Here is a 23,611-nt window from a genome sequence, read left to right as displayed (position 1 = left end):
AGCAACTGGAAGGAATGAGTTACTCTTATCTGAGATAGAAAAGAGTATAGATGGACAGTTTTTTTTTTTTTTTTCAGATGTTTGGGAAAGCCAGTTTTAGACATAGAAATCCAAGTGGAAATGTCAAATAGGCAGTTGGGTATATGGGTCTAATGTTCAGAGGAAAGGTCCTAGCAGGAGATACAAATTTTGGAGTTAACAGCATATAGATGATGTCTAACATCTCTTCCTCCTGTGCTCCTTTACAGGTAAGCCAGTGCTTGCATCTTCTCTCTTCTTGAAAGGGTTTGTTTGTCCTTGGATTTCAGCCTACATGGTTACCTTGCAACCTTAGCTTTCTGATGAGTTTAAGAAAAGTTATGATTTTTAGAAAGTGTGTATATAGAGAATGTTTCTAACAATTTCATTGTGTATAGGTATATGCCTTATTGCAAATGCTATGATGTTTATAAAAATGGATGTGTATTTCTCAAAAAGAAATCCAAATGGGAAAGAAACCACTACTTTTTTAAATAGGAAAGAGTAAGTAGTGATTGCTTATTTTAAGATGTTTGGGTTTTTTTGTTTATAGGAAAACCATCCCCTTGGTTATCAGTTGATACTGCCCTGTATATTCTTAAGGAAAATGAGAGTCAAGCAAATCTACAGCTCATGTGTTTTACTGAACTACGAAATAGAGAGGTATACATATTTATTTTCTAATGTTTAGTTAAAAATATAGTATGACCTCAAGTTTGAGGAAAATAATCATTTTTTTATATATTTTAAAACTTTTTATCTTCCCTTCCAATTAAGGTATATACAGTAATCACTATTCATATTACATATGTTTTATTAATTGTGAAGGACTTTTTCTTATTTGCTGAGATTTAAAAACTGAGGATTGATTGGCCATTTTGGCTTCATAACTTATAAGTGTGACATTGTACTTCACTTTCCTCTTTTCTAATGCCCTGATACCCCACATATGAATATTTTTTTTGTTATACTCAATAAAAATGATTGATGCCAGTGGATTTTTTTCCCCTAAATACAAGAAATTCAAGGCTTTGAAAAAGTTCCTCTAGATGTTTGTCTTACTTATACTACTATTGCAAAAAAGAAAAACTTCAAGATTACTATCCTCAGGCTTGACTCATAGGGTCCAAAAATAGATTGATCTGAAGAAATGCTTTCAAATGATTTTATATGTTGCCCATGGGGTTGTTCTGATCTTTTCTAATTATATATTTACTCAGAGGCCAAATATGTGAGGCAGATACATAAATGTGGCTATTTGTTTTATGAGGACTACAAAATATATCTGCTACACAATAACAGGAATAATACTATTCAAGGGCTTACTGCAATATCATATTTAATCTTTATATAGGCCCAACGACAGACAAACATTTCCCTGATGGAATGTTATATAAAAGTCTTTATTGTTGGCTTCCAACAGACAAGAATAGTTATAGGCAAGAAACAAATAAAATGACAGCAGTTAATGTTTTGATTAAACTGTTCTTCAAAACTGACTACAAAGTTAAATTCAAGATAAAGCATTGTCTAAAACAATAGCTTTCCCACTTTGTTTTGCTTAAAATTACTTTCTTACGAGATTACATGTATAAAAATGTTAGTACATAGCAAGCCTATAATAAAATTTGAATGAGTTTCTATTTACCTCTTTCCTATAGGCCTCTGTTTATCTTTAATATGTCATATTTACAAAGGATGTTTAGTTTTAGTTTCACAATTATTTTCTTTAAGAGGAGTTTTGTGCCCATGAAAGACTTTCCATTTGCCAACCACTGTGGCAGTTCAAGTTTATATGTAGAGATAAGGGAGGTTCAAGGGATAATATATATTAGGAAACAGCAAGAACTACTTTTCATTCCTGGATATCAGTCAACATCTGGCCAATCTAAAAGATTATGATTTCCAAAAGATGGGTTTGGTCAATCTTTAGTTTTCAAAATGGCCCTCACTTTTATTGGATTCCTTCTCTTATCAAAATAGGACATGGTCACTTTAGGATGATGGTTCCTCTGACTTGTGAGGGTAGAAATAGGGCCGAACCCAGAATTTGGATGAGCAACTTTGTTTTGTATATGAGTCCCCAGGATGACCTAAAGTAAACCTGGGATTGGAAAGGAGTTTTAGACACAATACCAGACAGAATTCCCTAGGGTTATTCCGTGCTGAAGGGCAAATGGCTACTTGCTTAGATATTATACATGACTAGGAAATGCTTAGGTTTAATATATTTGACAGAGACAATCCCTAGGTTTTATAGGAAGGCATTGGGCTCCAGAAAGCACCTAGAAGGTTCATAGAGGGATGCCATTTTGCTTTTTCTTATAGAACAGGAGAATAAAATGTGTTCCTATACAAATGTCTTGGCACGCATTATAAATATCCTGTGATGGAAAAGAATTTTGTATAAGGTAGGTTTATCTGGGACTCTGCCTTCTTGTTTTATAGTCCATATTACATAAATAGTAGTAAAATTCCAGTGCTTTTGTCCACATAATTGTATTTTTACAAATATGGCTAATTCATACAAATAGTGAACTCTTAAAATATATTTAATTTTTATGTTGTGTCATAGCAATCTGAATTACAAATCATATGTTTATATTTGAATCAAATTAGGCAACTATAACCCAGAAAAATTCCTCTAAGATTTTTCTCTTTGCTTCCTGTTGAAATATTTGCATAAAAAACATCTTTGAAGATTATTGGGAAGATTTAGAAGTTATATAACTTCTAACCTGTTACAGCTTTAGGCATTTGTTTTTAAAATATATAAAGTACTACATCTAATATTATTAGCCTTACCATTAACAAAAAGATTTTGAAGCCTATAAAACATTGATAGAACCATAATAGAATTGGTGAATATTGGTATAAAAAGAAACTGTTTCTAATGCTTCCCTTTCATAAGAAAGATTAAAAGTCATTAAGACTCATGGTGGTTGTTTGTTTGTTTGTTTTTAAAATTCTTTTGGAAAAGATGTTTGGGTGGACTGGTGAACTAGGACCTGGAATTTACTGGTTAATTCCTTCCACAACTGGCTGCAGGCTAAAGAAAGAAATAAAACCAATAACAGAAGAAGCCCAACTTGTATATAGAGATGAAACAGGGGAATTATTTCTCACAAAGGAATTTAGGTAAGTTTTGTTTATTAAAGTTAAGAGCTATAACATCTAGACTGGATATATATCAGTAGCCTGTCTTCCATCCTTTCCTTTGGCTAGCTGCAAATCCCAACCCCACATTCTAATCAATAGCTCAACTCATCCACTAGGCATCTGAAAGTGACCTTCTACTCATAGGTCTGGGATTGCCATTCATTTCTGGGTTCCATACATTTGGCAAGTCAACTTTAGTTGCGTATCTACTGATTTCTCATCCACTAGAAATAAGTCCTGCTAGTTGCACTATTGACTTAGATAGCTATCAAATATGAAATCCAAATAGGGTAGTTCTCCCATACCATACATGTACACAGTAAGATCTGGCTGCAGGTAGAGAGGAAGAAGAAAGTAGATGGACAAAGGAGAAAAGAAGAAGGGAACTTCTCTTTGAGTTCCTACTACATGTTGACATGCTGGGGTTGCTTTGGAAACTTGTTTATGTCATGTAATACTAGACTGAGTAACATATATATTTGGATACATTAATTTTATCATTCACAAATATTGTTTTTTATTTTATTCTTTTGCATTATGGTTTATTATAGGATATTGAATATGGTTCCCTGTGCTATACAATAGGACCTTGTTGTTTATCCATTCTATATATAATAGTTTGCATCTGCTAGTCCCAAACTCCCAATCCAACCCTCCCCCACTCTCCCTCCCCCTTGACAACCATAAGTCTGTTCTCTGTGTCTGTGAATCTGTTTCTGTTTAGTAGATAAGATCATTACAAATATTGTTTAATGCCTTTATATTACTTCCTTTTGAAAGTTATCCTCATAGAAACCTTTTTCAGTCTAGTTGCCTTAGAGACAAATAATTTGCTATTTTTTGTAATTTTAGGTCAACTTTATCAGATATATTTGAAGTGATTGATTTAGATGGAAATGGTCTTCTCAGCCTTGAAGAATATAATTTTTTTGAACTGAGAACAAGTGGTGAGAAATGTGATGAAGATGCTTGGGCTGTCTGCAGAGGTAAGCACTTTTCTTTTTCTTAATGGTTATGTAAAACATATATATATATATACATACACACACCCTTTCATCCTTAAGAAGTGAAATGTCAAATTTCTCCATGGAATATTATAGCAATTGGGACAGTTTAAAAGTAGTAGCATTGTTTGTAGACCATAAAAAATTAAACATTTATTTTCCTTAAATTAGTAGTTGGTGTAGTACTCAAGTTAAAAGAAAATGTGAATTAATTAATCATAATTTCTATGTTCTTTGGAGCTTAGAATGTAAAAAAGTTTGTCTTACCTCTGATAGCAAAGGGACTGAAATGGTTGAGAGACCCAAACTGCGCCCAGGAGAGGGCAGCAAAGAGCTAATAGGCTAGAGTTTTACTAAAAATTAAGAGGTTTCCAGGAAGTCGTTTATATATCTTAAGAATTCTTTTGTTTTTTGTATTTGAGTTGAATTAAGAAAGTCCATCGATGGACGTATAAAAGCCAAAAATGCTAAGATAGGCAAAGAAAAATACTGAGAGCGAGGCGAAGTCAGTTGTCACTTGCGAGGAGTCTGGGAAGAGGCTAGAGCTTGTATATTTAAGCCAAGGACTAAAAGGTCAAAGGGGAAAGCCAGAAAGCCACAGCCAACTATAGATCACAGAACAAGAAGTTGAGGAGGCTAGAATGCAGTCAGGAGAGAGATTAACTCACATGTTGCTGTCACTGGGGTATTAATGTGTCCTAATCCTCTGGTTCTTGAAATGGTCTAAGCTTGGCAGTCAGTGAGCCAGAGGGGAGTCTGATAAGTCTGTTTATCTAAACAGCAAGTAAGGTAGAAATATTATTAATATAAAGGTTTTTAAAAATACATCTCTTTTTAACTGACAGTTTATATACTGTAATCAGTAACAAGAAATGTATATTGATTTATAATAGTAAACTTCAATTAACAAGATTGATAACACACATAATAGAGTATTATTTTTAGGAGGATGTAATCATCCTGTAACTTTAATGATATAATATTTTGATTCTCTTTGTTCCCTTGTCATATATCAGTTGAATATATTTGTATGAGTATTTTCTGAGTTCTCTATTCCACTGATCTGTTTGTCTCATCTGTCACCAGTACCACACTGTCTTGATTACTGTAGCTTTAATGTAAGTCTTGAAGTTGGGTATTAATAAACTTTAAAAACTTAATGGAGAATTGATCATTTTAAGTTTTAAAAGTAGATTATTGATAGTCTCTATAGCATAGTATCTAGGTACATTTTTCTTGAAAGTAATAATTTCTTTGTATTATATATCAAATATTAATTTTTTTATCTTGCTTTTCTACTTAGTAGCTCCAGCTTCCATTTTAGTGGCTACCATGTCTTTCTATGATCTAATTTAATCTACATTTACTTTTTTTCCTTACAAAAGTTATGAGTCACTTTCCAAACTCTGAACATTTTAAAGTATTAATCAGTCAACCAGTTTTAAGCAGTTATGTCTCTGCCTCTTTTCTCACAGTAATGTGTACAAAAGAGATATCTCAAATAAGAGTACCCATTTTCCTTGGGTATATTACAGATGGGAGTTGGAAAATAAGATCTTTCTTTGTTGTAGGACAATTAACAGAATGTAATCTAAAATGAGTAGCTGTTTATTGTCTATATTATAGAAACAGTCAGGAATTATATATATCTAGATATTTCTTCATGAATTTATGCTTATAAACAATGTTAAAATGGGTACTTAGATTTGTCTGGGACATTCGTGGACTCCAAAGTGTTCCCCATTATCTAACAGTTTTTTAGGGACCAGTGGACAATTCAGTTAAAATTAAAGCAGTTTAGAATATAGCAGTCTCCTTAAACCTGGCACCATCCACATTTCCCTTTTGAAACACCAGTAGTTTGGGGGGTATTACATCAAATTCATTTGGGTTTAAGTGGCAAATATATAAGAAGCATTTTAATTTTTGAAATACACCGCTGGATTTGGCAGCACATATACTAATTTTTGAAATATATGTCAGTATATACTTTAGATAAGCAGACAGGTTGGAATTTACCCAGAAAAATTAAAGTTTCCTCTAATTTTGGAATATATTTTTGACTTCAGATCTTGTTGAAAAACTAAATCATGCACTGTGACAGTGCTTATTGTGGAAAATTAGAACAGTATGTCTCAAACATGTTTTGAGTAATTCTTATTTCACTTTTGTAGTGCTCACAGATTCCTAAGGCCTCCTTTAAAATAAACATTTGTGAATACTAATATATAATAGACATTTTAGTAAGTGTATGAATTTTTAAATTATGTAAGAAAGAAACTTCTGGTTGTTTTGACAGAGAACTTCGATACAAAGAAGAATGAACTAACAAGACAGGGCTTTATGAATCTGAATCTAATGGAAGCCTATGATGGAGAAGGAGATCCTCGTGACCTTTGGGTAACTCTGCACTCAATGGGCTACAATAAAGCTCTGGAACTGACAGAGGTAAAACAATCTTGAAGTTTTTCAGTGGGTTTAATGTACATAATATTTTACCCCATGAGCATTTTCCTGACACAGGACTTTTGAATTGGGCTCTAAAATCCTTGAACTTCAATACGTGAATGAATCCTGGGTACAACAGTATGTTTCTGCTAGTTTATACAAGTTCTTACCTGAAATTTAGTTACTGCCAACATTTAAGTAATTCAGGAACAACAGGAGTTTGAGCATATGATGTGCAGGAAAAAGATTGGTAATATAAAAAATTATATTTCTTAATTGGCGATGGTTATTTGAGTTGCTAAAATTTCATTTCTATTCAGAGACTCTTTGTCCTAATAGAATAAAGGCTCTCATATAATAAGGAGAATATGTCTGGATGAGAACTGGAATTCTGATCTTTTTACAGAGGTACTCCTTGGGTTAATATTTGTAAAACACTTGGAACAGCACTTGGCTCATAGAAAGCACTGTGTATGTATTAGCTATCATTATTATTATTTATTAACATGATAAGGTATAAAAGTTGAATAAGACTCACAATAAACCAGAGGAATAATAAAAATTAGGCCTATTTCTTAAATTGTATCTTTTTGTGTCCTTTAATAAAGTTTAGAATAAAGGATTTAATAGTTTTAGACCACACAATTAGATAACAATACATTTGTTTATAAATTAAAAATAGTATCTGTCCTTTCTATAAATAAATCAACCTCAGAGGGTAACACTACCACCAACAAATTTTAAGTTTTGGGTGTATTGAGTCTTTGGTTTAGTTCCTAGTTTTGACATCATTTAACATTCCTCATAAATTTGTTTTCTGAGAAGTTCTCTGTAATTTTTTTTGCCATTTCTATTAATAAGAGGTGAATAGTTCCAGTAACTTTTTACATCCTACTTTAACCTAACATTTAGTGAATCTCACATTTTTAAGCATGGTGCAAAATCAGCATCTGATCTGTGAATAATATTGTGTCTGCTACACATGCTTTCACTTAACAAAGGAATTAGTTAAGAGCAAATTAAGACATTTTATAACATTTGCTGATGTCGTTGACTTCTGAAGTCATAGGCAAGAAGGATTTCTGAGACAAAGATCTTTTTATTTAAATTTTATTTTTTTATTGAATAGGTAATATATTCATATCACTGAATGTTCCAAAGGTTAAAAAAAATAATTTATACAGTGAAAATGTCAAAGGATGATGAGACCACCACTCAGTAGCTGGAATAAAAAGACAAAAATGAATTGATTGCTTACTACAAGGGAGAGCTATCTGGTCAGGTGTAGTTTCTCTATGCAAAGCAGAATGTTCATCTTATTTATAAAGTGTTTTGGGGAAGCATGGTTACTCAGGTGAGACTGTTGACTGGTTGGCACTCAGTGGTATATTTATTTACATGAGTCTGTCTGTGATTACTTGACTTTCAAAAGTGAGGAGCCAACACTGGCTGACTTACAAAAGTGTGTTTATTGAAGTGAGTTGTTGCAGATCAACTGAACAGTTTTAAAACAAGTTTCTGGGGAGAGAGATCAAGATGGCAGAATAGAAGGATGTGGATCTCACCTCCTCCCACAAATACATCAAAAATACATTTACACGTGGGCAATTCTCACAGAATACCTACTGGACACTGGCAGATCTCATACAACCACGAAAGATCACCACGTAACTGGGTAGGATGAAAGAAAATATAAAAAGGAATCAGGATGGGACCTGTACCCCTGGGAGGGAGTTGTGAAAGAGAAAAGGTTCCCTCACCCTGGGAACCCCCTTCACCAGCTGGGAGATCAGCCGGGACAGAAAGGGAGATTCAGAGGCTCAGAGTGCAGCAATAGGCTTGCAGCAGGCAGAGCAGAAAGAGAACAGCACAGATGGTCCTGGCCACCTTGCTGAACACTCCAGCCTGAGATGCGCATCTATTGGTGTGCACAGTGACTGGGTGCTGAAACTCGGGCTTCAGCGGACAGACCTGGGGAGGGGACTGGGGTTGGCTGCATGGAGACAGCCCAAAGGGGCTGGAGTGTGGCCTGGGCCACAAATGGGGGTGTGCACGGGATGAAGCCTAGGTCCGCCATAGAAGCCCCGTTGTTAATGCATGCAAAGGGAAGGGCAGGGCCCTACACTAGCAGCCTCATTCTTCAGTGACCTCACAGCAGGCGCAGCTCCAGCTCCATGAGCTCTGGGAGCACCAAGCTGCAGTTGCCCACATGCAGAGGCAGAGCTGAAATCTGAGCCAATCTCCAGGGGCTGCTCGACTTCAGAAGCCGGGCTGAAATCTGAGCCTTGTCCAGAGGCTTTGCAACTTTGGTGGATGTATGCTGCCAGCACCTTTGTAAGCTCAGCACCTGTGGGACATCTGTGAGGATTACTGGTGCTCCCATGGCTGGGGCAGGTCTGGAGTTAGCAGCTGTGGGCTTTGCAGGCACACACATGCAAAGGCAGGGCCAGGGTCTGCGCTGATTCCCTAGTCCCCACAGTGGGTTCAGAGGCACGACTATATGTGACTACTGTGGGTCCTGGTGCCTATGAACACAGTACCTGAGGGACATACGGGTTGATTGCCTGCAATCCCATGGCTGAGGTGGGGCAGAGGGCAGTGCCAACAACAGTGTACTTTGTGAGCACACAACAACTGACACACGACACCAGAGCACACTACCTTGTGGACAGCTCCCACAGAGGAATACTCAGTGGCTCTCCCAGCAGAGATACTTCAACCCCACCTACCCCACACCACAGCTCAGAAATGGATCTGGGGACTTCTACTTCAACAACTGAAGAGCAGACCTTGACCCTGACAGGGCTATGACAGCCACAGAGCAAAGAGGAGGCCCTGCTCAACATCCAGTAAAGGCACTGGTCACCACAAGTCCAATCACACCCCCTATCAAGGGGATAACAGCCAGCACACACTGAGGAAAAATGTGGCAGGCATCCATACTAAAAACAGCCCTCGCACCAAAACTATTAGACTCATGTAGGCTACACAGGAATGCTCCCACATAAAAACAGCCCTTCATGACCACAGTAGATACCTGTTTCTCCTAAATTCAGAGTCAGAGAAGTATAAGTAGAATGAAGAATCAGAGGAACGACTCCCAATGAAAAGAACAAGAGAAAGTCCCTGAAAGGACAAACAATGAAACAGACCTCTCCAGTCTACTAGATCCCAAGTTCAAAGAGGAGGTAATAACAGCACTGAAGGGGGAGTTCCCTGGTGGTCTAGCAGTTAGGATTCAGCACTTTCACTGCCACGGCCTGGGTTCAGTCCCTGGTTGGGGAACTGAGATCCTGCAAGCCTCATGGTGCAGCCAAAATAAACAAAACAAAGCAACAACAAACACTGAAGGAATTAAGAAAGCCTATTGATAGAAATGCAGATCACTGTAACAAGGAACTAGAAACTATAAAAGAGGAGCCAATTAAAATTAGAAAACTCACTTGCTGAGATGAAAGCCAAGGTAAAGGCAGCAAATAGCAAACTAAGTAATGCAGAAGAACGAATAAATTATCTGGAAGACAGAATAATGGAAATCACCCAACCAGAACAGCAGACAGAAAGCTAAACAGCAAAAAAAAAAAAAAAAAAAAAAAAAAAAAAAAAAAAAAAGAAAAAGAAAGAAAGAAAGCAATATATGAGACCTATAGGATAATATAAAGCAAGCCATTCTATGCATAATAGGGATCCCAGGAGAAAAAGAAAGAGAAAAAGAGATTGAAAATGTATTTGAGGAAATTTTGGCTGAAAACTTCCCAAACCTAAAGAAAGAAACATATCCAGGTACAGGAAGCACAGAGGGTCCCAAACGGGATGAGCCCAAACAGAACTATATCAAGACATACTATATAATTAAAATGGCAAACCTCAAAGATAAAGAGCGGATTCTAAAAACAGCAAGATAAAAACACAGTTAGTTACAAGGGAGGCCCCATAAGGCTGATTTCTCTACAGAAACATTGCAGGCCAGAAGGGAGTGCCAAGACATATTCCAAGTCCTGAAAGGGAAAAACCTGCAACCAAGGATACTCTACCCAGAAAAATTATCATTTAGAATAGAAGGAGAGATACTGAATGTTTCAGATAAGCAAAAACTAAAAGAATACAGCAATACTAAACCTATCCTAAAAGAAATATTGAATGGTCTTCTCTAAATAGAAAAGAAACAAGAATCTATAGGAAAGAGAAAATCACAGTCAAATCAGGCATTACACAGAAAAACAGTTTCTTTGTGAAAGCAATGATAACTACAATGAACAGCAAAAGCATAAACATGAATATGAAAAAGAGGACATCAAAATAAAATGTGGCGGAGAGGAGTAAGAAAATTTAGGGTTTTTTTTTAAGAATGTGTTTGAGCCTATATGACTACCAGTCTAAAGCAAGTAGATATACTAATGGGTTAACATACTTGAAAAACAGGGTAACCACAAATCAAAAAACATATAATAGATTCACAAAAAACAAAAACAAAAGAACTCAAGCATAACACAAAAGAAAACCATCAAACCACCAAAGGAAAAGCAAAAAGAGAAAGAAAGGAACAAAGAAGAAATTGAAAATCTGGAAAACAAGGTTTAAAATGGCAGTAAATGCATATCTATCAATAATTACCTTAAATGTCAATGGACTAAATGCACCAGTCAAAAGACATAGAGTGGCAGGTTGGATAATAAAACAAGAGCCTACAATATGCTGCCTACAAGAGACCCACTTTAGGGTGAAGTACGCACACAGATTGAAAGTGAGGGGATGGAAAAAGATATTTCATGCAAACTGAAATGACAAGAAAGCAGGGGTAGATAGCAATATTCAGACGAAATAGACTGTAAAATAAAGGCCATAAAGAAAGATAAAGAAGGACACTATATAATGATAAAAGGATCAATACAAGAAGAGGACATAACACCCATTAACATATATGCACCCAACATAGGAGCACCTAAATACATAAAACAAATACTAACAGACATAAAGGGAGAAATTGATGGGAATACAATAATTGTAGAAGACTTTAACACCCCACTGACATCAATGGACAGATCATCCAGACAGAAAATCAATAAGGCAACAGAGATCCTAAATGATATAATAGATCAGTTAGACTTAATTGCTATTTTCAGGACATTACATCCAAAAAACAGAATATACATTCTTTTCAAGTGCATATGGAACATTCTTTAGGATAGACCGTATACTAGGACACAAATCTCAGCAAATTTAAGAGGACAGAAATTATTTCAAGCATCTATTCTGACCACAATGGCATGAAACTAGAAATCAACCACAGAAAGAGAAATGAGAAAAAAATGATTACATGGAGACTAAACAACATGCTACTGAAAAACCAATGGGTCAACAATGAATTAAATAAACAACTTAACCTACCACCTACCACCTTCTTAGAAAAAGAAGAACAAACAAAAATTAAGGTCAACACAAGGAAGGAAATAATAAAGATCAGAGAGTAAATAAATAAAATAGAGATAAAACACATTAGGAAAAATCAATAAAACGAAGAGCTGGCTTTTTGCAAGGGTAAGCAAAATCAACAAACCTCTGGCCAGGCTAACCAAGAAGAAAAGAGAGAGGACCCAAATAAACAAAATAAATGAAAAAGGAGAAATAACAGCTGATACTGCAGAAATACAAAAAACCATAAGAGTATACTATGAACAATTATTTGCCAACAAATTGGACAACCAAGAAGAAATGGACAAGTTTTTAGAAGCATAAAGCCCACCAAAACTGAATCAAAAAGAAATAGGTAATTTGAACAGACCAATCACTAGAAGTGAAATAGAATCTATAAAAAAAAAAAAAAAAACTCCCTGCAAACGGAAGTCCAGAATCAATGGCTTCACTGGGGAATTCTACCAAACATACAAAGAAGAACTTATACCAAACCTTCTCAAACTCTTCCAAAAAGTTGAAGAGGAAGGGATACTCCCAAAGTCATTCTATGAAGCCACCATCACCCTGATACCAAAACCAGACACTACCAAGAAAGAAAATTACAGGCCAATATCTTTGATGAATATAGAGGCAAAAATTCTAACAACACATAAAAAAGATCATACACTGTGATCAAATATATTCATCCCAGGGTGACAGGGATGGTTCAACATACGCAAATCAATCAATGTGGTACACCACATCAACAAAAGCAAAGACAAAGCACATGATCATTACAATAGATGCAGAAAAAGCATTTGATAAAATTCAACATCCATTCATGATAAAAAAAACTCTTACCAAAATGTGGTTAGAGGGAACATATCTCAACATTGTAAAAGCTATTTATGACAAACCCACAGCCAACATAATATTCAATGATAAAAGCTGAAAGCCTTCCCACTAAAATCTGGAACAAGACAAGGATGCCCACTCTTACCACTTCTCTTCAGCATAGTATTGGAAGTCCTAGCCACAGCAATCAGACAAGAAAATGAAATAAAATGTATCCAAATTGGAAGGGAAGAGGTAATATTGTCATTATATGTAGATGACATGATACTATATGTAGAAAATCCTAAAGACTCCACGCAAAAACTACTAGAATTGATAACAAATTCAGCAAGGTATCAGGATACAAGATTAACATACAGAAATCTGTTGCATTTCTTTACACTGACAATGAAATATAAAAAAGGAAAGTGAAAAAAAATCCCTTTTAAAATCACATCAAATAATTAAATACTTAGCAATAAACCTGACCAAGGAGGTAAAAGACTTATATGCTGAGAACTATAAAACATTGGTAAAGGAAACTGAAGATGATTCAAAGAAATGGAAAGATATTCCATGCTCTTGGATTGGAAGAATTAATATTGTTTAAATGGCCATACTTCCCAAAGCAATCTGTAGACTTAATGAGATCCCTTTCATGACATTTTTCACAGAAATAGAACAAATAACCCTAAAATTTATATGGAATCACAAAAGACCCAGAATTGCCAAAACAATCCTGAGGAAAAAACAAAGCTGGAAGCATAATCCTCCCAGACTTCTGACAATACTACAAGGGTACAGTAATCAAAAGAGTATGGTGTTGGCACAGAAATAGACATATGGATCAATGGAACAGAATAGAAAGCCCAGAAATAAACAAACACACCTACAGACTATTAATCTTTGACAAAGGAGACAAGGATATACAATGGAGAAAAGACAATCTCTTCAGCAAGTGGTGTTGGGAAAGCTGGACAGCTGCATGTAAATCAGTGAAGTTAGAACACTCCCTCACACCATACACAAAAATAAACTCAAAATGGCTTAAAGACTTAAATATAAGACATGACACCATAAAACTCCTAGAGGAAAACATAGGCAGAACAGTCTTTGACATAAATTGAAGCAATTTTTTTTTGATTCGTCTCTTAGAGTAATGGAGACAAAAGCAAAAATTAATAAATGGGACATAATTAAACTTAAAAGCTATGCACAGCAAAGGAAGCCATAAACAAAGTGAAAAGACAACCTATGGACTGGGATAAAACATTTTCAAATGATGTGACCAACAAGGGATTAATCTCCAAAATATCAAACAGCTCATATAGCTCAGTATCAAAAAAAAAAAAAAAAAAGCAATGCAATCAAAAAACAGGAGACCTAAAAAATAGAAAAGGCCTAAAAAATAGACCTAAAAAAGAAATAGACATTTCTCCAAAGAAGACATATAGATGGCCAACACACACATGAAAAGATGCTCCACATCACTAATTATTAGAGAAATGCAAATCAAAACTACAATGAGGTACTACCTCACACTGGTCAGAATGGCCATCATCAGAAAGTCTGCAAATAATAAACACTGGAGAGTGTGTGGAGAAAAGGGACCCTCCTACACTATTGGTGGGAATGTAAATTGGTGCATACACTATGGAGAACAGTGTGGAGGTTCCTTAAAAAACTAAAAATAGAGTTACCATATGATCCAGCAATCGTGCTCCTGGCCACATATCCAGAGAAAACTCTAATTCAAAAAAATACATGCACCCCAGTGTTCATAGCAGTGCTGTTTATAATAGCGAAGACATGGAAGCAAACCTAAAAATCCATCAACAGAGGAATGAATGAAGAAGATGTGGTATATACATACATACACACAATGGAATACACACACACACACACACACACACACACACAATGGAATGCTACTCAGCCATAAAAAAGAATGAAATAATGCCATTTGCAGCAACGTGGATGGACCTATAGATTATCATAGTAAGTGTAGTAAGTCAGACAGAGAAAGACAAATATTATATGATATCACTTATATGTGGAATCTAAAATATGATGCAAATGAACTTATTTACAAAACAGAAACAGATTCACAGACATAGAACAAAAACTTATGGTTACCAAAGGGGAAAGGGGGGTAGGGATAAATTATTAGGAGTTTGGGATTAGCAAACTACTATATATATAAAATAGATAAACCACTGCATATAAAATAGATAAACAGCAAGGTCCTACTGTATAGAACAAAGAATTCTATTCAATATCTTATAATAAACTATAACAGAAAAGAATATGAAAAAAATATATATAATATATACGTACATATCTGTGTGTTTATATATATACATACGTATATAACTGAATCACTTTGCTGTACACAAGAAACTAGCACAACATTGTATATTAACTATTTTACTTATAAAAATTAAATATATATTAAAGAAAAAACCAAGTTCTGATGACTGCTCATTACCATAACAACAGAATAATCAGTTTTTTCATAAGTTTATGGGCACTTTTTTATTCCCAGTCTTTCCTTTTGATTTTCATCCAGCTAAGGTTGCAGAAAAAACCATCAACGATTCACTCAACCACTGATGTTGATTCTCTTTGAAGAGGTTTCCTCTGTGGAGATCTAATTTTCAGTTTGTGCATGTATCATGATTTCATCCTGATTTTGCCTTTAAGTCATCTGTTGGGAAAGTAACTTTTTAAGTTACTGAAGCATTTTAAGATTCTGGACAACAGTTAAACTCTGAGACAAGTACAACTAGAAGTATTATAAGAGAGGACTGAAGGGCACTCCAGAATCAGGACCCCAGATTTTCCAGACTTGGCCAAGAAAAGTCCCAAGGACTCCTTAAGTCTATTTTTTATAGCCTTTTGTAGTTTTAGTTAGTTTTACTTCTAGTGTTAATCCAGGTACAACCTGAAGTATTAGCATTAGTGCAGACTCCTCCCTGATTGTTCAAAAGAAAGTCGAGGCTTTTTTATTATCTATACCCGTTTGTGTTAAAGAATTTAACTCAACTGGCTTGTTGTGCCCCCAGGCTTAGGCTATATTAATTACTGTGTCAACCAAAATGAAGGAGCAATGTTTTGATGATCATGTGGAGTGGCATAACTGCTGCGAATCGGCTTACTATCTTCAGGAGTCTTTTGCAGAAAGGGTTTTATTATTTTGGGGTGTATGTCAGGAAATATAACCCACTGAGGGTATTGGAGAGTCATACCCTTGTAATGGCCTAACTAATAGCTGTACAAAATAATTTACCGTGGTTCTGGGTTGGCATTAAATAGTCTGATTTCCACATAGAAGCTGCACAAGTCATGTAATCATCCTTTGTGGGATTGTAGGTATATTGTTTCTTGGTGTTTCTTGGTGCTGTGACTAATAATAAATATTGCATTTTTATTTCTCATAGTTCAAACATATTTTCCTTAAAGCCTAGACTTAGGAAAGTCAGTATTACTAATAAGGAGAACATGATAGGCTAAGTCAGACATATATACCCTTAAATCAGTAAAGAGGAAAGCTATGAATAAACAAGAGTGTTCAAAGAAGACTGTAACCTATAGAAGAATCTTGCTCCAGTGGTCTCGAGAGAAAGCTTCTTACTTCATATGGTCATGTGCTTATTGAAAGGTTTCTGGGTTAGCAGTTAATTCTGTGTACTGCTGGCTTCTGGAGGTTCTCTGGTAAACCTCACTTTAGGATCTTTAAAGGGTGTGTCTTTCTAATTCTGTTAAGGCCCTTATCGTTTTCCCAGAGATTTGGGAACGATAAAGACAAAAATGCTTTTGAGTACATAATCCAAATTTATGAATAATTGTTCCAGTTAAATGTGTCCCTTGTCACGGGATCAGTAATTTGGAATGTCCTAGGCAGTCATGATGGTTGTGACCTTTCAACAGGGAAATATTTTGATCCATTCTGAAAAGAAATGTGCTATTATTAGTACGACATATTCAGAAACCATGGCAGGAGAGGCAACTGTATAAATTCAATTTGGACATGCCCAGAGTCTTTTAGAGCATAGTCTCAGTTCATGTCCCTCAATTGTTTTAGGTTAATTTAGTTCCAAATAAAGCATGGACCGACTTTATCCTTCATCATCCTAGGAAAGTTCTTTCCTTAGTGTTTGATATTATAGCCAGTTTGTCCCTATTGGAATGAATTGTTTCACAGAGGATTTTATCCTTTATTTTTGTAGCCCAGATGGCTATTTTGGTTTTGTCTGATCTTAATCCTCGTGGTTCTTATAACCTGATTGTACCCATTGTTTCTTTACAGAATTTGGGAGGCCAAAGTTTGTATATCTACAATGCAATCCTTGAACTTTTCCGTGGATTTTATTTTATTATTCTTACAATGCTTTTACATAAGGACTTTAGTCAGAGTAGTCTGTTTAATATAATGGTCTGTTAAAAGTATTTGTATAGTACTTCTAAAGTATTTCTGTGGTATCTATAGTATAGATATTAGCTTCCATAGAACTTCTTTTACTGTCTCTTCCTTTATGATAGCAATTATTTTAGGTATCAAATCATGTATTTGTTGTTCATTTTTAAAGAGTACTTGAGAAAGTGCAAATAAAACCTTGTTTTTTTCTATAACATTTTTAAAAAGTCAATTATTCTAAAAGCATACTAGCTGTTAGCTAGTATGTGTATTTTACTCTCTTCTTCTAGTGATTTGATATGCTTTAGAGAGAGCCATAATTTAATCATTTGAGCTAAGCTATTTCATGGTAAGGAAATAGATTTTACAGAAGAGACTAGGCTACTTATTATGTCAAGCCTGGTATTGTCCTTTTTATTTTTTTTAATATAACCCCATCAACAAACAATATTAAGTCAGGATTTGGTATTGAAGCATCCAAAATTTTTTTCTGGGTATGGATACTTCTTGATTTACAGAATCATAATGAGGATATTCTCCTCATTCAGTAAGAGTTATAGAGTTGTTGGGTTGAAAGTATTGAATCAGCAGATGGTAATAGAGGGAGAAAGTAATAATTCATAATTAATTAATTGGTATAAAAATATTGAATACTTCCATCAATGATAGGGATATACACATGTGATAGCATTTTATTTAAAGGATTCATACAAAATCTGAAGGTATTTGGACTGATTTAGTTTTGACTGATACCTGTAAGTGCTCTGAGACAATGAGCCTGTTCAGTTAAGGTATTAGCTTTGATAGGCAATGGTTCTCTGATGTGTGCTATGTTACTGAGTTAATATACCTAGAGCATGACCTAACATTTTCATGTTTGTAAAAAAAAAAAAAATTTATGATAATTTAGGAAGAATCCATTTAAAATCTTATGAGCTGTGTTCTAATTGGTTTGAATATGTCTGTAGAGTCTTTTGCCCATAAGGATTCAGGAACTGTTTTTTTGGCAATTTCTTGAGTCGTATATTATGTAAGTAATCTAATGTCTAAATGAGCAGTATTTTGATCCCACCTATTAAATTAGTAGGTATTGTGTCACAAAGACTAACCAAAGTATCAGTTACAGGTTAGGATTTAGGAAAGGGCTTAGGTTTGTTTGAAATCTCATTAATTGAATGGTTTTAGTAAACCAAAGTTTATTTTAAGCATTCTATAAGTTACTATATACTCTCAGTTTGTCTTATTTTTTTCCTCTACAATCAGGCACAGCCAGTCACTTTTACTTCATTTTTTCTTATTAAACCCCCTAATTCAGTTTTAGAATTATAGGTTATCCACTCTCTCTATCAACTTATAAAGGCAGATCCTCTTTCAAAGAGCCGCATAACTTCTTTATTGTTCCTCCTGCAAGAGCATTGCCCCTATGTCACCATAACAATAATTTGTTCTTTATTGGACGTTGATAAGCAAAACGTATGCCTAGTTTTTTCCCTTTTTTTCCTTCTCTTCTTTTTAAAAAAAGAATTTCATGGTATAAATTCCTTTTGGAATTCAGAACTGGGAAAAATTTCCTTCGTTTTTTTAGATATTGAGAGCTACGTAATACACTCTCTTTCACTTTTATCTTGGCTAACAGGTAGCTAAGAGCCACACTTTGTGCAAAATTTTAGTAGCATGCCTTAATCTAGGTTTTTTTATTACAATCTTCCCCGTCTTCCTTATTATATATTGTTAATATTTTTACAATTACCAATTTACAATGAATTGTTTTCTTCCTTATTGTATGCTTCCTATATTAACTTAGTAGGATAAAAAAGTTAAGTAAATAAAAGATCAAGTCCATGAACAGAAAAAAGTAATACAGTTACAGGGCACCATTTTTAGAGTAGATAAGATTTTATTTAAAAATTTTAGGGAATACGTCTTTAACAAAGACTTTAAGATGTTTATAGTCAGTGATATCTGAATGTAATATTGATACTCTTTGGTTGAATAAGACAAATAAGCAAGACTTGAAAAATGGTAGAATAATACCAGAATCTATTCAGTACTGAAAAAATAAATTAAACCTTTAAAATGCCATAATCATAATTATTACAATTTTTTTTAGAATTCTATATTGTGAAATATTTTGACACATATTACTATTAGATATTTCTAGCAACTCTTGGCAGGATATATACTGTTTATCCCCACCTTCTCAATGAAGAAACTGAGCCTCATAGAAGTGAAGTGACTTCCCCAGATCACGAAGCTAGTAAATGTCAAAACCCAATTACAAACTCAGATCTTCTGCTTTCTTTTCCAGTGATTTTTCAGACTACTATCTCTTAAAAAGGTGACTTTATTATTGCCAAAGGTTGGAGTCATTAAATGTTTTTAAACTTTTTAAAAAAAATAAAAATGTATATTGTTCTACTAAGTTCAGACTTTTATCTTTTGTCCCCATAATAAGAAGTTGATCATCAATGTGTGTGAATTCATTCATTTACTCAACGAATACACTTTAATGCCTACATAAAGTAAGCTTGTAATAAAGAGGCACAGTGATGAATAAAATAGTCAAAAATTCTGCCCTCATGGACATTCCATGAAGGAGGATGACTGATTAAATGCAAAATTAATAAAATCATTTCAAAAGTGTTTTGAAGGGAACAAGCCAGTGGCCAAAGTAGAGAACAGTGGGGGAGTGAAGGAGATTGGGGGACCAGAGCCACTCTCTCTGCAGAAGTGACACTTAAGCTTAAACTTGAAAGAGGAGGATGAGATATATATGTGAAAATGTATGAATCTTCTAAGCAGGGAGAATACTACATACGAAATCCCTGACACAGGAAAGAGCTTTATTTGTTCTAGGATATGAAAAAGCAGAGTAACTGGAACATGTCCTGCAAGGCAGGGGACTGGGCTGTATAGAGAGGCTACCGTGTGCAGTATCTTGTAGGCTATGGTAGAGACTAAAGAGTAGACATTAGAAAAATCTATTTCCAAATGCAGAAAATCTCTTTAGATCTCAGATTTTTAAAGGTGCTTTTACACTAACTATAAACTGTGTGAATTAATTTTTCTACACTTAGTTATTTTTGGTGCTATATATTCGTGTATTGAGTTTCACATAATTTCTTTAGAGCCTGTTGATGAATTCTTTCTGTAGTCTTTCTGTAGTTAGGAAAGGAAATTAAGTAACTAACATGACATGAGTTAGCTTTAGAGCAAATGGAGGGGTTGGCGTAAAGAAGGTTTCTTTCCTTTTCTATGAACATTATCAGTTAATATGCAACCAAAAAATCAGAATTTCATGCTTTTTTATTAATCAATTCATAGTACTAAAATTTTCCTCATAAATGTGTATCAGAAGGACAAGCTAGAAAGTATGTTCTTAAGTCATATGATAAACATATTAATAATAAATAATTTAAATTCTATCAAAAGGCTGAAACAAGGTTTGATTTATTTTTCATTTCAGGCATGCCCATTTGTCATCGATATCTATGCAGACAAATGCAAGCCAAGAATTAAAACTGTCCATATGGAGGCATGCAGTGGGCAACTTGAGAAGGCCATTTGTAAATCTGTTCTTAACAAAGGCGATGCCAAAGTAATGGATGGCTATGAAAATATAATTGTACATACTTATAAGTGTGACACCTGGATAACATCAGTTATTGAAAACAAGGTATCAGTTATGAGGTGGTTCTCCTCATAACAGCAATGTTTGCTACTATGTTCCATCTTCTTTCTCACCCTATTCTTGCATAGTAATTAAATACCCCATTACATTAATAATATCTGTAATAGTCAAGTTATTCTTTTTTCTTTTTGAGTTTCTAACTCAAACTGGGCATGATAATTTTTATATATTTTTAAGGTATATAATATTTACTTTATTTATTAGATATTTATTTTTTGTGTTTCCTTATGAGACAATTGTTTTTCTATTAAAATATTATGAAAATTAAATATTTGGAGATCTATGAAGATAGAGCATAATCTGGATACAAAGTATTTTATTTAGTTTGTTACTAAAAGTCTTCACACATACATAGCTATTTTAAACAATGGACATCATGTTTTAAAGAACTATAAACAAAGTAAAGAAAAGAATTTAGCCCAACTGTTTTATACAAACTTTGCAGTATCAGAAATCCTACAGATTATCATCATTTTATCTAATTAAATATATTCCACTGTCCAGGACCTGTTTTTATCAAGCCAATTATTTCTGGCTTTTGGCCATCTTCTTTGCTACTATTGATATTGCTGGTCAAGAGAATACACACATAAATTCTTAAAGTCAGATATACTGAGTTTTCTAGAAATTATAAATTTTTATAAAATCTTACTCAAGATGGCTAGGTTTTTTAGAACTGTTGGCTTATTTCTTTTAGTTCCTGGGTGAGATTTACATTATTTTTATGCCTTTCATAAATTTCTTAAAGTGCATTAAGATTTGGCTGAGTATTGAGTCAATGTGAATATATATTATGTAACTCTCATAGTCACCATAGGGGCCACTAGAAAGTATAACATGGTCTCTGCTGTCAAGGAGTTTATGGGCTAATTGTAAAGGCAAAATTAATACTCTCGAAATAACAGTTAAATGTTAAATTACATAATACTGTTTGTATGTGCAATAGGAATTCAACTGTATTTGTATCTCTTGTACTTGATGTTAGTTTGGACTATAGAAGTTGGGGAAGGGCTTGTGATTAGGGGGAAGGGAACTGATGTGGGATTTAAACATGTGTATAGGATTTGAAGGATAACTAGGATTTAGATACGCAGAGAGGCAGCCTTTAGAAGCAGGAGAAACAGTATAAGGAGAAATATGAGTAAGAGTTAATGTGAACTATAGATGAAAAAGTGAGAATATCTCCTTTGCAGAAACAGAAAGCTTTATTTGGAGAAGTATTTGAAAGGTAAATAACATAGGTTGAATGGGTCCAGATTATATATGTTATCTTGAAAACAAGATAGAAGAGTTTTAGACTTGATGAAATAAGATAGGTTCCCCAGCCAGTAGATTGCAGTCTTCAAATGGATCATAACACTTTGGAGAGTGGTTCCTAAGATCCAGCATGTTTCTGTTTCTGCCCTCTATGTTTTCTTTTTTGTTTGGTTTTGGTTGTGTGTGTGTGAGCCCTCTACGTTTCATTAGAACTAAAAGGGTGGAAGAGAGCCACTACCTTACCCCAATTCCTCTGCTCTATTACCTTCATTTCTCAACCCTCCATCTCCTTTTCCCTCAAGGAAAATTAAATTTCCTTCACCAAAATGAGGTAATAATAATATTTTAGAGCTTACCATGTGCCAGGCACTTTAACGCTTTTACTTCTCACAACAACCCAATGAGGTAAGTATTATACTATTCCTATTTTCCTATTCCTAAGTATTATACTATTCCTATTTTCCTATTCCTAAGTATTATACTATTCCTATTTTCCTATTCCTAAGTATTATACTATTCCTATTTTCCTATTCCTAAGTATTATACTATTCCTATTTTACACACAAGGAAACTTGTGCACAGGGATGTTAAATAACTTACAAAAGGTCGCAGAGCTAAGTAGTAGAAGAGATGAGAGATGAATCCAGGTAGTCTAATGTTATATTGCCCCTTTGTAGTCATTAGAGTGATTACAGGTTCTTTAGCAGGGGAAGACTTTGACTCCTACATTTCTCTTATTTATCAGCTTCATTCTGCTTTCTCTTGTTTGCTATCCATCCTAGAGGCTATCGTTATCAATGATATATTATCTTCAGTATCACTTCTTCCATAAGGTCTTCCGTGATACCCCCGTCTGAGCTAATGTTTCTGTGTTTCTATAACGTCTTCTTTGTTTCTATAGAACCCTGTGAATATCTCTATCACAAGACTTGCAAAGTGTTTTGCAATTATCATTTTGTTTGTATGTATTTAGTAAAGAAAGGACTAGCAACTTATAAAATCTTTTTTTTTATAGTCAGATAATAAAGTGATTATTCACATCAACAACGAGCTGAGTAAAAACTGTGTAAACAACAGAGGACTTGACATATTTGCAGTAGAAGTGGCACCAAAATCTACAATGGTAATGCATTGTTTTCTAATTAAAGCCTTTTGTTTTATCAATTTGAAAAAAACATTTTTGCTATTAATGTTATGGATAAATATGTAGATAAATATAAATAAAGTAGAAAATTATTTTAAGTATGATATTTGTATTAGTACCATCCTGTACTATGAGATAGGAGACTGGTTCTAATCCAGTTTTCACTATTTGGTTCAGTAATTATGGGACATTCACTTAACTTCTCTGTTTCAGTCTCTTTTTTGTTTGTTTCAGTCTCTTTAAGT

General features: G+C 34.3%; 1 protein-coding gene across 3 annotated transcripts in view; it reads left to right on the top strand.

The window, feature by feature from the left end:
• Positions 1-23,611, top strand: part of EFCAB7 (EF-hand calcium binding domain 7) — a 50,535-nt gene that overhangs the window by 25,916 nt on the left and 1,008 nt on the right. Inside the window, exons 8-13 of one of the 3 annotated variants that reach the window (XM_024764748.1) lie at positions 572-681; positions 2,999-3,156; positions 4,030-4,163; positions 6,481-6,629; positions 20,741-20,950; positions 23,238-23,345. In XM_024764748.1, the coding sequence (XP_024620516.1) occupies positions 572-681; positions 2,999-3,156; positions 4,030-4,163; positions 6,481-6,629; positions 20,741-20,950; positions 23,238-23,345 (869 nt within the window). Of the gene's footprint in view, positions 1-571; positions 682-2,998; positions 3,157-4,029; positions 4,164-6,480; positions 6,630-20,740; positions 20,951-23,237; positions 23,433-23,611 lie in introns of those variants that run through there. The other 2 variants (XM_024764749.1, XM_024764747.1) reach the window with 2 other exon arrangements.

This window comes from Neophocaena asiaeorientalis, unplaced genomic scaffold, assembly GCF_003031525.2.
Source record: "Neophocaena asiaeorientalis asiaeorientalis breed wild unplaced genomic scaffold, Neophocaena_asiaeorientalis_V1.1 scaffold135, whole genome shotgun sequence".
Lineage (NCBI taxonomy): Eukaryota > Metazoa > Chordata > Mammalia > Artiodactyla > Phocoenidae > Neophocaena > Neophocaena asiaeorientalis.
Note: the sequence above shows the minus strand (reverse complement) of the source record. Positions and strands in the feature narration are given on the sequence as shown.